The sequence below is a fragment of the Tamandua tetradactyla genome, chromosome 15 (assembly GCF_023851605.1).
Source record: "Tamandua tetradactyla isolate mTamTet1 chromosome 15, mTamTet1.pri, whole genome shotgun sequence".
Classification (NCBI taxonomy): Eukaryota; Metazoa; Chordata; class Mammalia; order Pilosa; family Myrmecophagidae; genus Tamandua; species Tamandua tetradactyla.
Window position 1 is genome coordinate 82,471,433 of NC_135341.1, and position 13,990 is coordinate 82,485,422.

Here is a 13,990-nt window from a genome sequence, read left to right on the forward strand (position 1 = left end):
AGGTCTCTGAGAAGAGTAGTTACCTGCCCAGGGGCTCCCAGCTGGCAGGTAGTAGAGGCAGGATGGGGCTTCCCTTGGGTCATATGCGGGGTCTACTCCATTAGCCATTGTGGCTCAGGTCAAATACTCTCTCTCTTCAGTTACTAGTGTATGAAGTTCCTGGGCAGGACCTGGAGGTGGACCTGTATGACGAGGATCCTGACAAGGACGACTTCCTGGGCAGGTGAGGAGGAGGGCAGAGCGCCCTCCCTGGGGTTGCTGGGCTGGGCATTGGGGCTCAGGGGCCTGCAGCCCTCTCTGGCTACATGGTCAGTGTGCCAGGCAACCAGCCCACATTTCCACTTCCCTGCCACACACCTCCTTCCCAGATGTCTCCTAAGTGCCCAGCCATGAGACAACCCAAGATTTACACTAAGGGAGTCTGCTGTCTTCCCTCCTGGTAATGTAGCTGCCCATTTGGAGCAGTGAGTGGGAGTGGGCAAGGCTGGCACGGATGGCCATGTGCCCGGTCCCAAGCAATCCTGGCTGGCTCACTCTGGGATGAGAATCAGAACCTCGGGGCTGCGTGATGACTGAAATGGCTGAGGCATGGCATGGCTATTGAAATTTCAAATTTACATACCATTTGGTTCAGCAGTCCTACTCACAGGAATCTCCTATAAAATAAAAGCACCTGAAATGTTTATTGCAGAAGTGTCTGTGGTGGCAACAAACAAACCCAAAAACTAGAAACATGTATGTCCAGTCTCAAAGGACACTGGCTGAATGTTTACATTCTGTGGCTCTTAGAAAAGTGGGTAGGGTTTGTGTGTATTGACCTGGAGGAGTCGAGGTGGATGGAGAAGTGAGGAAAAGCAGTTGCGGAGTAAATTGTAGTGTGATGATTCGTTCTTAAGAGGGAGGGCCCCTCGTGTGTGTCTGCGTGTATCCCTGTGAGCAGAAGGCAGCGTGGAAGGGACACTCCAGGCTGTTAACGTTGCTTGGAGGGCTAGCATTAGGAGGCAGAAGAGTTTTATCAAGTTTTATTCTTCATGTTGTGTAACTTGTTTCCATAACATGTAATTAAAAACAAAATAGAACAGGAGGGCCTATTTTGACAGGCTAAGAAAAAGCTCACCACCAGATTTTTTTTTCATCTTAATGAAAAATCTGCAATTTTGATAACGCTGCAAATGTAGCTTATGTTTTATGTAGCTAGTTTCAGGTGTTTTTTGTTTGTTTTACACTGCAAACATTTTAATGATTATAATTGAGTATATGTTTTGGAAATATTTTTACTTCAAATGGCAACAAGTTAAATGAATGTTTATAATATACAAAGAAAATACAACCAAAAGTAAAATTGGCTTTAAATATCTTGCATCTAGATCAGTGTTGTTTTTTTCTTAGTATACCTTTACTTTTGAGCACAGAAGCACACTTAAGAATTTTGTACAGCATTTAGGAAAAAATAGACTCCCATCTCAAAGAAATAAAAAGGTTGTGCATGATTTTATGCCAGACAAAAGAGAGAGTGCTAGAGCACTCTGATAGCGCAGGCATCATTAAAAAGGAAAAGAAGCAGCTTGAGATGCTCATTAACTATGTTTTAAGGAAGCAAGATTTTTGACCAAGTAGCTTAAAAGTCAGCAAAACAGGGATCAGTGATGGCAACTGTAGTGTAAGGAGTATGAAAGGACAAACTTTACAGAGATATGCTGTTAGATTTTTACCAGCGAGCACTGAAGATCTGAGAAGCTGCTTTTGAACAGTCGAGCAGGACCGCCTTCTTCCAGTCACGTGGCACAGCGTTCCGTGCTCTGTACGTGCCGGCTGGGTAGCTAAAGGATTTGTTTTGTTATTAGCAGCTAACAAACTTATTCCACGTGTTCTTAAAGCCGTAAAAGGCGAGTCATCAGCGTGAAAGATCATATACCTCTCCCCACATTAACACAGAGGTTTCACTAGTGTTTAAAAAGTCTCTGATGTCTCCCATCGCACTTCAAAGCTCAACCGAGATGAAAGCCTTTCCCCGCTGTAGCAGCTAGCAGGTGCACTCTCATGATTTCCTCGGACGAATACTCAGGCGACTTAAGATAATGCACACATGTATTCACTGATGGATAGCGTGCATCAACAGCATCAGCTTTGCGTACAATCATGAGCTGGGGATGCAGGTTAGCCAGTCCACCTCAGGGAAGAGTTGAACAACCAGTGGTAAACTGTAAGAATGCTTTCCTTTTGTCTGAAGGAAAGGTTTGCCAAAAGAAACCCTCACAGACCTCAGGAAACCAGGGCTGCACGTGTATGGCCCAGCTTAGAGTCAGTGTAATTGATAATATCCTCAGCTGCCCAGGAGGGTGATTGATTTCCACAAAGAATCAGTTGGGCTTCTTCAGGGCTGAAGGAAGTTAATTTCTCCATTGGAAAAGCTTTATTAAAGCATCTCTTAAGGTTTCCATCTGTTTCTGAGTACCCATATGCATACAAAAAGTCAAACTTCAAATCCATATATTCTCCATTAGTCATTGGTATCTCATCTTCTCCACTTGCCCTTGAGGAAGGGCAGAACTGGAAATTTAAACCTAAGTCCTGTGTGCTTAGTCGTGGTGCAGAACCTGATGGATTCTTCAGCACTAGTTCCTGTAATTTCTGTTCATCTTCGGGAAGACCTTTGTTCCTTAAAATCTAGCGTGTCTTGATGGGGAGATCTTTAGTTTGTTTTAAAAATCTGGCTCTGTGTGGGTCTACTAGTTCAAAGTCTTCCCAAGTTAAAATTCCATTAAACCAAGCTGGCAGTTTAGGTTTGGGAGGATCAGTAAACTCGGATTTTGAGTCCATTTCAAAGCTTCCTACTGAGAGTGAATCACGACCACTCTTCTGTAGTTTCAGGTGTTTTGACTCAAGCATGTTTCTAACAGTTACAGAGAGTTATACATTTATCCGTGTTTGGGCTTGGTTCAGGATGGGTAGGTGGGAGGGGGCACACTGTGATGTAGGTGTTACCTCCTCTCGCTCACAAGTGCCGACTATACTTATCCCTTGGAGGGTATCAGGGGAGGTTTTGTAAATGGAGGGGAATTTTGGGTTATCATAATGATTAGGGGAGGTGATGCCACTGGCATTTAGAGGGCACAGGACAGGGAAGCTAAATTCCTGCAGTTCACGGGCAATCTGCAAAATGAAGAATCATCTCACCCAAAATGCCAGTAGCACCCTGCCAGAGAAATTCAGAGGCAATGTGGCCAGCTGTATCCCCTCTGCTTATCCCCTCTGGGGACTGGAGTTACTTGGGAGTGGCCCTGATGATTAAAGGGTCTTTCTTTCACTTATACTGAAGTTATTTCCTTGGGACTTCACTGAATAAGATCCTTTATCTTGATGGTCCCACTCAGATATTTGGAAGTAGATTCCAGGGTGGGCTTCCACACCCCCTGCTTCTTGCTTCCTCTGAGCTGAGTACCCCCATCCTGTGTATTACAGCTTGCAGATCTGCCTTGGGGATGTCATGACCAACAGACTGGTGGATGAGGTAGAGTTGGGGCCTGGGACCCCTGGGAATTTCCGTGTAGCCCTTTCCCGTGGTCAGCTCTAGTAGGTTACTTCTGCCCAGTCCTATGAAATGGGGCCCTTCTCTGCTGGACCACATGCATTGGCAAGGCCCAGATGGGTCCACTGAGTCCCCAGAGCCCCAGTTGGAAAGAGCTTCCCTGGAAATGTCCACAGCAGGGGACAATCACATTAAAGGGGAGGGAAGGCTGGGCCTGGGGAGGAGGGTTTTTCCATCCCAAAGTATAGCACTTCTGTCCTTTATAACCACACCTTCCAATCCCTTTGTGCTCGGTTCTCTGGGCTGGTTTAGCTTTTCCCTGGTGCCCCTATTAGGGCTCTGCTGGGTGCCAGGACTGAGCTGCCCAAAGAGGGTCAGTAGCATCTTCCTGTTTCTTTCCCCATGCTTTCTTCCCCTTCCTCACCCTTTCCTGCAGTGGTTTGTCCTGAGTGATACAACCAGCGGGCGGCTGCACCTGCGGCTGGAGTGGCTTTCACTTATCACTGACCAGGAAGCCCTGGCTGAGGTGAGTGTGGAGTGTCAGGGGCCCCTTAGCGGCAGGCCCAGATATAGGCTGTGTACAGATATTGTTCATAGAGTCCTTTGGTCAGCACTATCTTCTGGAGAACATGTCACCCAGCCCCTAACTTAGCAGACAGCCCTCTGAGCATCTTAGCTATCTTCAGTAGGCTTCTTCAAAACCAGTATGTTTCTCCTGCTGCTGGAGACACCCAGTGACATTGTGTCTGCTTGCAGGAGCATAGCAGCCTCTCCACTGCCATCCTCGTGGTCTTCCTGGAGAGTGCCTGCAACCTGCCGGTGAGTGGTGACGTGGCCAGAATGTCACACAGATGCTGCCTCATGCCCTTCACTTTCAAATGCTCATTTACCCCATTATTCTTGTGCTACAGAGAAGCCCCTTTGACTACCTGAATGGTGAATATCGAGCCAAAAAACTCTCCAGGTTTGCCAAGGTAAGTAAGTATACGTGTGGCTGAAAACTCAAGTGAAGGCAAATCATGGCACCTTCTCCCCAGAGAAAACACAGCCCCATTTTTCTGGGCCATGGTCTGTGTACACAGCCTGGGGATAACAGGAGCTGCTGTTCATTGTGTGCTAGGCACTGGACTTGGCAACTCACTCCCCACATTGTTATCCCTGAGTTTCATGATGACTGTCAGTAATTTTTATTGCCATTTTACAAATAGGAGCTAGAAGGTTAAGTGCCAGGACCTTTCAGCCAAGAGGAGGAGCCAGTACTTGACTCCTTCTTGTCTGGTTCAATAGCTCGTGCTCCGAGCCCCAGGGAACCAGAGACTGTGCCCCTCCAGGCCCAGCTCCAGCCTCTGGTATTTAATGGAATCCCTCCTTGGGGTCAACCCTGTCTGGTATTTGCACAGTGATGGCAGCTCAGGGGGGCTGTGGAGCACCAGGGTAGCCTTATCTCAAATGGAAACTATTGACTGGCCCCAGATATCCCCAGTGCTCCTGGGTTGGGTGTGTCTATGTGTGAATGAGTTCTCAAGCTGATACTGATGGTGCCACTTTCATTGTTGTGGATTTTTCCCTTCTCATAGAATAAGGTTAGCAGAGACCCTTCTTCCTACGTCAAGCTATCTGTAGGCAAGAAGACACATACAAGCAAGGTAAGACAAGTTTCTCTTGGGGAGAGAAACAAAGGGAATTTGTTGGCATTGAAAACATAGTAGGTGCCAAGAAACACCTTAAGCACTTTTAGTCCTTGTACTAACCTCACATTTTATAGTTCAAGAATCTGTGGATAAATTAGATAAGTGACTTGCCTAAGGTCATATGCTAGAAAGCAGTCTAGAGTTTAAACCCAGGCCTGGTTCTCTAACCTGTGTCCTTCCCACTATGCCATGAACTTTCTCAGTCCAGCAGCAGAAATCCTGTTCCCTCCTGCCCCCACACTCCTGGAAGCTAACTCTAATGCCAGTATGATTTTGTCCCTGTAGAGCTTCCTGGCAAAGTATTCCTTGAGTCTGGTTTCCTGGCCCTAGGGCCTCCCATGCGCCACAGTATACATGGTTCTGGTCCCTGGGCTGACATAGAGAAGGCTCCCAATGGGGTCTAGTGACCAGGGTGACGAGAGGGTGCTGGTATCCAAAGTTGCCCAACCTGCCCCTTCAGTGATCTCTCCCTCCTCTGTCCCCAGATCTGTCCCCACAGCAAGGACCCTGTGTGGAACCAGGTGTTCTCCTTCTTTGTACACAATGTGGCAGCTGAACAGCTGCATCTGAAGGTTTGCTTGAAGTTGGGTTCTTTGAACAGAGTTCTGGGGTACCTGGGCCTGAGGGAGTGGGGCACTTGAAGTGAACTTTGACCAGGTTCTCCTAGTAGTATCCAAGGTCATCCCCTGTAAGAGGCATACTACGAGGATACTAAGGTCCTACAAGGCTACACCTCCATAAGGTTAGGACCAAAGGTCATTGAGTAGGAGGCTGTGAAACTCTTAAGTCCCTTGGCTCTTTCCCTGCAAAAGGCTTTTCCAGTTGTTACATAACATCCAGAGTGGCCTATGCTGGAATCTACCCAGGACAGTGATGACGATGTACTTCATTTAAAAAACAATATTCCCTTTGATGCTCACAGAAGGTCTGTGGAAGAGAGCTATTTTCTGTTTTACATATGAGCAAAGAGAGGCATGAACAATAATTTGTCCATTTCATGGCTCACAAGTGGTGGAGCTGGAATCTTCTGAGGCCCTCTTCATGCCTTCCACTTTGGGCCCAGAAGCCTTATCTGAACATCCCATAATGGAGCAGCACGGCTTATATGTCCTAAAGCCTCCATGGCTCTGGGCATTTAATACACTGGCCTCAGAGGGATCATAATTGCCTCGTGTTCCCTTTCCCAGATTTAAGGCAGGGAATAGGTCTGGTCTGACTCATTCTCTATTCCTAGATCCAGAATAGAGCCAGCTGCCAACAGCAGCATCGTACATACTTATTGACTGAAGCTAGACTCAGTTGGGGCCCAGACAGTAGGGAAGGGGGCAGAGGGCTTAGTTCTGTTGTTCTGTGATTGGCCCATTCCTCAGGTGCTTGATGACAACCAGGAATATGCTCTGGGAATGCTGGAGCTCCCCCTCTGCCAGATCCTCCCCTATGCCGACCTCACCTTGGAGCAGCGCTTTCAGCTGGACCACTCGGGACTCGACAGTCTCATCTCCATGAGGCTGGTGCTGCGGGTAAATCTCTCCTCAGGCCCTCAAGAGAGACAGGAGTAAAGCTCTGGGTGTACAGCAAGATGGACTGCCCCAGGACTAAGCACCTGTTCTGTCTCCAGAGAGCTCCTGGCTACAAGAAGCCAGGAGATGGATTCATGTCTTTCATCAGTTTTGGAAAACTCTCAGCCATTACCTCTTTGAATATTGCCTCTGTTCCATTCTTTTAATCTCTCATCCTAGAACTCCTTAATACTGGGCTTTCTTATCCTATACTCCATGCCTGTTGACCTTACCTTTATATTTCCCATATCTTTGACTCTTGGTGCTATTTCTGGCTAATTTCTGCAGGTCTATCTTCCAGATCACTAATTCTTTCTTTGGCCTAATCTGCTGTTAAACCTGTTCGTGATCTTTCATTTCTTTGACTGCTTTTCATTTCTGATTTTTCCTTTTTCAAATCCACTTTTTTTTTTTAGCATTTTATCTTCTCATGTTTACCTCATCTTTAATCATTTGAAAATACTTATAATGGATGCCCATTAATTCTATTATCTGAAGATCTTGAGAGTTAGGTATTTATATTTGCTGTGTTGTTGACACTTGTTCATGGTGGCTTATTTTTTTTTTTATATAATTTGGGTAGTGTTCTTCTGTGACTTGGATTAAGATTATTCTTTTTCAAGTAGGTTCTACTTTTGCTTCAACCAGCTACACCAGGGGCATTACAAACCTGGGTCCATTTCTATGTTAATTTCTTAACATTAGGGTTTCATGACCCTATAGGTATAAAAATGTGAACTCTATATTCATATAAGGACAGGCCTATAAGGTACACTATTCTCAGGGAAGATTTTATTCCACTCTCCTATCCCACCCTCAACAAGAGTACAGGCTGAGACAGACATATTTTCTTGTCATCAGTCTTTGCTGGTAGGTAGAATTTTTAAATCTGGACTACTTTTTTCACTAAAAATACAGGTCCTTTCATGAATCCTACCTTCACGGGTCTCACTTCCAACTCTTTCTTCCTCTCCTTCTCCCTCTCTCTCTTCATCATGGGGGTTTTCTTTACTTTCTTGTGAATTTGGCTATGAACTTAGAAGTATGTTTGTTTCATTTTACTTGGCATTTCTAATAAGAGGTTTTTTCCAAAATATTTTGATTACCACTTTACTGGAAATTGAAGTCTCTAGGAAGGGAGAATGGAGGGGAAGAGGGGATTGAAATACTGTGGCTGAGGTTTGAAACTTGCATGCTAAAAGCAATAGAGGTGTGTCTGGATAGGAAACACATTGTAGAGGAAGCAATGGTGAATGAGGTGACAGCTGTTAACAACCATATCCAGGAAGCAGGTGGTGATACATGCCAAGGTTATGTAGGTCTGGCAGTTCTCCAGAAGCCAGAGAAAGTATAAAGAGAGAAGGAAGCCCAGGACAGTCTTGATGAACATGTAGTAGTGATAAAGAAGGAGGGGAAAAGACAGAGAAGCATTGGTCAAAGGGGATCAGGGGACAGAGAAGAGGTCAAGGAAGATATGGTCTAGGGGCGGGCCATGGTGGCTCAGCAGGCAGAGTTCTCGCCTGCCATGCCGGAGACCCATATTCGATTCCCGGTCCCTGCCCATGCGGGGGAAAAAAAAAAAGATATGGTCTAGGGGGAAGGTCATTGTTTTGAGTAGTCTGGAAGGCACTTATTTTTGAGAAAATGGTTCCAGAAAAGAGAAGGCAACATCTCCCAGAGATTAAGATGATAACAGAAGGAGGAAGGGAGTGGAAGTAGTGGACCCAACCTATAAACAACCCTGTCTTCTATTTGCAGTTCCTGCGTATGGAGGAACGAGAACTGGGGAGCCCATACACAGGACCTGAATCCCTAAAGAAAGGCCCTCTGTTCATCAAGAAGGTGGATGCCAACCAAGGCCCCAAAGCCCCACCCCAAGGAGAGGACCCTGCAGATATAGCATGTCCCCTAGACCCTACTTCTGACAACAAAGAGGCTGCCAAAAGCACCACAACCACCAGTGCCTCTACTGCTGCCACTAAGCCCACACCCCAAGAGACACACCCAGGGGTCAAAGGCAAGGACAGTGCCAAAGTGTTCTGTGAGCACCTGGGGGAGAAGAAAAGTTCAGCTACCATGTTCCTGACTATCCCAGGCCCCCATTCTCCAGGGCCCATCAAGTCACCCAGACCCATGAAATGCCCTGCCTCCCCATTTGCATGGCCGCCCAATAGGCCGGCTCCCAGCATGTCCTCGCTCAACTCCCTGGCCTCCTCCTGCTTTGACCTGACAGCTAACAGCCTCAATCTTGAGTATGCACCTCTCTGCTTAATCTTTTCTAAAATCACCTGCAAGGAAATATATCTCCCTGAATGTAAAAATAGACATGAACTCATAATTCTGTATATGTTCTGCTTTTTTTTTAAATTCCCACAAAGTCTAGTTATAAGTCTAGCTATATACTGTCTATAAAACAGATGCTACTTGTTGTCTTCAAGGTTCCTTCCAGCAAAAACATTTCCTGAAGTTTAAAGAGTTGCAGTAGGATGATACAAAAATCTTAGAACATGGAATTTGTAGTTAATGGCTAACATTTATTAAGTGTATACTTATCGGTCAGTGTATTATTTAATTCATCTTCACAAAAACCCTGAGATAGAACTTACTATCACAAAGATTGAATAATTTGTCCAAGGTTCTACAAGGAATCATGATATAAAGGTAGATCCCCAGCGTTCATACTTTTCCTACTGCGAATCACCTTCATACACACCTAGGAAAGGGAATCAATGCATTAACCAGAACACAATTACTAAACTCTTCCTGACCCCAGCCAGCTTTGCTTGGACAGTATGCATCTGTGGAATGCCTTCTGTTTTTCACACACTTTTATCATAATACTAAAAAACGAATTCAATTTGGATAGCCAGAACTCTTATCCCAATATTATGAAAAGATAATAGAAACGGAAATTTTAGTGATTAGGGCCAGTTAACAGAAGACCAACACTAAATTCCTGAAATTGACCACCCAACACCCTCTCTCCAACAAAGTATACATTTTAAGCCATTTTAAACTTTATGCAACTGATGTTCTTTCAAAGTTGAATAGTTAAATATTTTCTACTGATCAACTTATAATTTCTAGGGTCTTATTTTGCCTTTTATTTGAAAAAATTTTCAAACACCAAGTGTTGAAGAATAGTACAATTTATACTCACATTCCCTCTACAAAAGATTCTATAATTTTATTTCAAATCTGCATTATAAATGTGTTTAGAAATACACACATACACATTTTTTTGCTGAACCATTTCAAAATAAGTTGTAAGACACCATAACCCTTTACCCTTTACTGTCCTAAAAATAAGGATTTTTTTTCTTAAAGACTAGGAATTTTTAGTCTGCCCTCAGCCAAGAATATAATCATACATAAATGAATGCTGGATGGAACTTATTTCCTATTAAAAGGAATCTTACTGAGAATTATTTTATGAACTCATGTGGCTGTGTGTTCCTAAAGGAGCACACATGTGTCTCTGTCTCAGGGGCTGGGGGAGGTGGGGACCAACACTGATAATGGCAATAGAAGTGACAAGCCCTTTCTTTTTTACAGAGGCCGGGATCTGAGGAAGGGACCACTGGGAGAGATTCAGCTAACGGTGCGCTATGTGTGTCTGCGGCGCTGCCTCAGCGTACTAATCAATGGCTGCAGGTAAAGGGATTCTGGGGCCAGGGAGGTTCTTTGGGAGCAGCAGGTGACACAGCCACAATGTGTATATAAGGAGCATATTAGAAAGAAGTGAGATTTGAAGGGGGCTGTACATTGTGAGTGACGAGAGGCCTTCGAGAGGCATTTTGGTGGTCATTCTTCATTGGTACTGATGGGCTTATGACCCAGGGCTTGGCCCAGACTCCACCGTTGCAAAACTGTCTGGGGTGGCTGGTTGTCAGCACATTTTTCCAAGCAGGAATCTCCAACTTCCCCTGGATCAAAAGTACTTGTTCTATTCAAAGTGTGCAAGAATGCATGTTTTCAAACTCATGAACCTGATGTGTTGTCCTCTAAATTCTACAGACTTACTTTCTACTCATTTAGATTACAGTTCATTTTATGCTCAAGCCCATCTAATGCTGAGTGACTAGTATAGCTTTCTCCCACGTGAGTATTTTCAGAATCTCAAAACCAGCAGTCTTTTTTCTCTAATGTTTTTGAAACCAAATCAGAAACCTGACACCCTGTACCAGCAGTGGAGCTGATCCTTACGTCCGTGTCTACTTGTTACCAGAAAGGAGGTGGGCAAGTCGTAAAAAGACCTCAGTGAAGCGAAAGACCCTGGAGCCCCTGTTTGATGAGACGTAAGACAACTGGCCCACTTAGAGGGCCTCTTCCATTCAAGTATTTGCTGGGCATTTCTTGTGTGCCTGGTAGCCTGCCAGATGCTCAGTTAGAGTTGAAAAGACTACATGGTCTCTGCCTTCATGAAGCGTTAGTGGGAAAAAAGGATTGTCAAGGCAGTTTATCAAAACAGCCGCCCACTTTTTCTGCCCAGAGGGGCTAAAATGTTCCTGATTATGGAATATTCTATATTCTTTCCCTTTAAATGAAGTTTCTTTGGCAGTAAAAGGATATGGATCTGGTCAAATACATTTCCTTTCAGTCTGTTAAAAATAAACATTCTTTGAACCTAAGGAACTAAAATTAACCCTGAAGCTCCAATCTCTTTGGCTCATCTTTCCTTCTATAAAAAAATCTCAGGTGTCAGGCGAATTAGATACCCTCCCTTTCACAAAGCCTTGTCTACTTATGTCTCTGGGGATAAAAATGGTAGATTAGATTTTCTCTAATCACTTTTTCTGCCTTTGATGGGTCAGTGTCTTATCCCAAATGTCCTTAATCTTTATTTCACTTTGACTTAACCCAAGCTAATTCCCTCAAGGCACAGAAGTCAGAATCTCATCATTGCTTCCTCCTGCTTCAGGTTCCCAAGAGAAGACATTTCTAGGTAGTTTAGGAGGACATTATATCTAATAATTTAGGATCCTTCTTATCCTGGTCAATAACTATTAATTTTAAAATGGTCATAATGAGTCACCTTTGGGCCATGTCTAGGAACTAATGTGTTCTGTCAAGAGCTACAACTTTGGGATCATCAAGTATAAGAAAAGGTGTAAGTAGATGAGAGAATTTATTCATTCAATATTTTTGTATTCTTTATGCCAGACACTATATTCTAAAGCCACACAAGAGAACTTACTCTCAAGGAGAGCTCTGACACAATTACAAAATGATGTTGAAAGTGCTACGTAGGGACACAGGAGGGAAAGGCTTTGACATTTGACTTCTGTGACAAACCTGATCTGCTAGTAACTCTTTCTCAGATAACAGCAAGATATGTCTTTAGGATATTAGTGCAGTAGTGCCTAGATTATCAGGAGGCAGAGTTTTGGCAACCAAAGGACTAGACATGAGGAGTCCAGAGGGCTCTCACAAGTACATGACAAACCTTGTACACAAAGATTTTGTTCTGCCTTATTCCAAAAGAGAAGGTCAGTATTTTCCATACAACTTCTTTAAACCTGACTGTTCAGCATCCTAGCCCACAGCTGCTCAGAAAAACAAACAAAAAACTTAAAAAGGGATTGAGGGGGTGCTATGAATAGGCACGATTATAGTGAGAAGTGGCAGATAGGGTAGAGTCAGAGAAAAGTAAGAAGTCACCCCAAAGCACAGTACTCCAAGGCAAACAGCCTTGTAAAGCTTCCAGGGCTTCAGGAAGTTTCTACTGGACAGCGATGATCTGAAATGATGCACTGAGAACCTGTTATGAACCAATACTGTTCCAGATACTCTTCTCAAGAATCCCTGTCTTCTGTTTAAAAAGTACGGAGGTGGATGAAACCCTTCAGGTTTTCAACAAGAATCCCTGAAATATATAAATCTCATTTCCTGACTTTTTGTTTTTTAAAGATTTGAATTTTTTGTTCCCATGGAAGAGGTAAAGAAAAGGTCATTAGATGTTGCAGTGAAAAACAGTCGGCCACTTGGCTCACACAGAAGAAAGGAGCTAGGAAAAGTAAGTACATGAAGGACTACTCGGTACTCTGACCAGAGTTCCTTCGGGGAACAAACCCTGGCAGACAGTCTGAGGAAGCATTCTGTTACCAGCACAAGGATGATAACAGTCTGACTTCAAGGAGGGTATGGTCTCATTGGGAGTTTTTTGATATTCTTAAAACTAATTAAAGAATATAAATGCATAAATTAATATGATAAACTCTATTTTTAAAAACTCTAGGAATCTATCCAGATTCATTCATTCCACAAGTATTTGAACATCTCCTATGATATTAATATTGTTTTGATAAATATGGCATTGTGTGAAGCTTGGATCTTATTATGTCAAGGTTTTTGTAGTGATGGGATTTTTACCTAAAGTAGAAATAGAGGAAATATAATCCTCTGGGAGATGTCAAGAGGTGGGGGTGGGGTGGGGAAAGACTAGTATTTATAAAATACTTTAGTTGTTGTTTAATAAATACTTTCCTTTATTCATCTTTTTAAAGCCACCTCTATGATGTATGTGGCATTATCCCCATTTTTACAAATGAGGCAACTATAGTGTCTTGCTTAAGATTACTGATCAGCAATGAAAGGGAGGGGTAAGGGGTATGGCATGTAAAATTTTTTTTTCTGTTTATTTTTGTTGTCTTTTATTTCTTTTTCTGAATTGATGCTAATGTTCTGGGAAATGATCATGATGATGAATATGCAACTATATGTTTGCTGAGTGTATGTGTTGGGAATGTTTGTGTTTCTTGTAATTTTTTTTAATTAATAAAAAATTAAAAATTAATAAAAAAAGATTACTGATCAGTTAATGAGTAGTGGTACAAATTGTTCCCTCTTTCTGTAACAGTCATAATAAAGCTCGAAAGGGGAATAATTACTTGAAAATCCTTAAGTGTAACTCACCTTTTCTCAGGATACTGAGCTCAGTGTCTTGTACTATCCCTCTGGAAGGGGTTCCATATAAAAAATGAAACAGAGCCACTGCTCAAAACTCAGAAACACGAGGGGACACTTTGTGATTGATTTAGTTTATCTCAATGGTTCCATTTAATGCAGATTTTTGGAGGGGAACTGATTATTTGTGATTGTTTAGGTACTGATTGATTTATCAAAAGAAGATCTCATCAAGGGCTTTTCACAATGGTAAGTGTGCCCTTTCACTTTATCAGTGTTGATTAAAGACAAGAGAGTTGCCTATA

The 13,990-nt window shown here is 43.4% G+C and overlaps 2 protein-coding genes across 2 annotated transcripts in view; one reads left to right on the forward strand and one right to left on the reverse strand.

Annotated features, from left to right (window-relative positions):
• The window catches only part of ESYT3 (extended synaptotagmin 3), a 66,104-nt gene that overhangs the window by 49,272 nt on the left and 2,842 nt on the right, over window positions 1-13,990 (forward strand). The window contains exons 10-22 of the mRNA XM_077130250.1: window positions 141-223; window positions 3,463-3,511; window positions 3,966-4,055; window positions 4,286-4,348; window positions 4,441-4,503; window positions 5,107-5,175; window positions 5,706-5,792; window positions 6,591-6,740; window positions 8,538-9,031; window positions 10,335-10,433; window positions 10,946-11,077; window positions 12,690-12,795; window positions 13,885-13,934. Of these exons, the coding sequence (XP_076986365.1) occupies window positions 141-223; window positions 3,463-3,511; window positions 3,966-4,055; window positions 4,286-4,348; window positions 4,441-4,503; window positions 5,107-5,175; window positions 5,706-5,792; window positions 6,591-6,740; window positions 8,538-9,031; window positions 10,335-10,433; window positions 10,946-11,077; window positions 12,690-12,795; window positions 13,885-13,934 (1,535 nt within the window). The remainder of the gene's footprint in view (window positions 1-140; window positions 224-3,462; window positions 3,512-3,965; window positions 4,056-4,285; window positions 4,349-4,440; window positions 4,504-5,106; window positions 5,176-5,705; window positions 5,793-6,590; window positions 6,741-8,537; window positions 9,032-10,334; window positions 10,434-10,945; window positions 11,078-12,689; window positions 12,796-13,884; window positions 13,935-13,990) is intronic.
• CEP70 (centrosomal protein 70) overlaps window positions 6,919-13,990 on the reverse strand; it is a 162,087-nt gene continuing 155,015 nt past the window's right edge. The window contains exon 18 of the mRNA XM_077130247.1: window positions 6,919-9,492. Within this exon, the coding sequence (XP_076986362.1) occupies window positions 9,467-9,492 (26 nt within the window). The 3' untranslated portion in view covers window positions 6,919-9,466. The remainder of the gene's footprint in view (window positions 9,493-13,990) is intronic.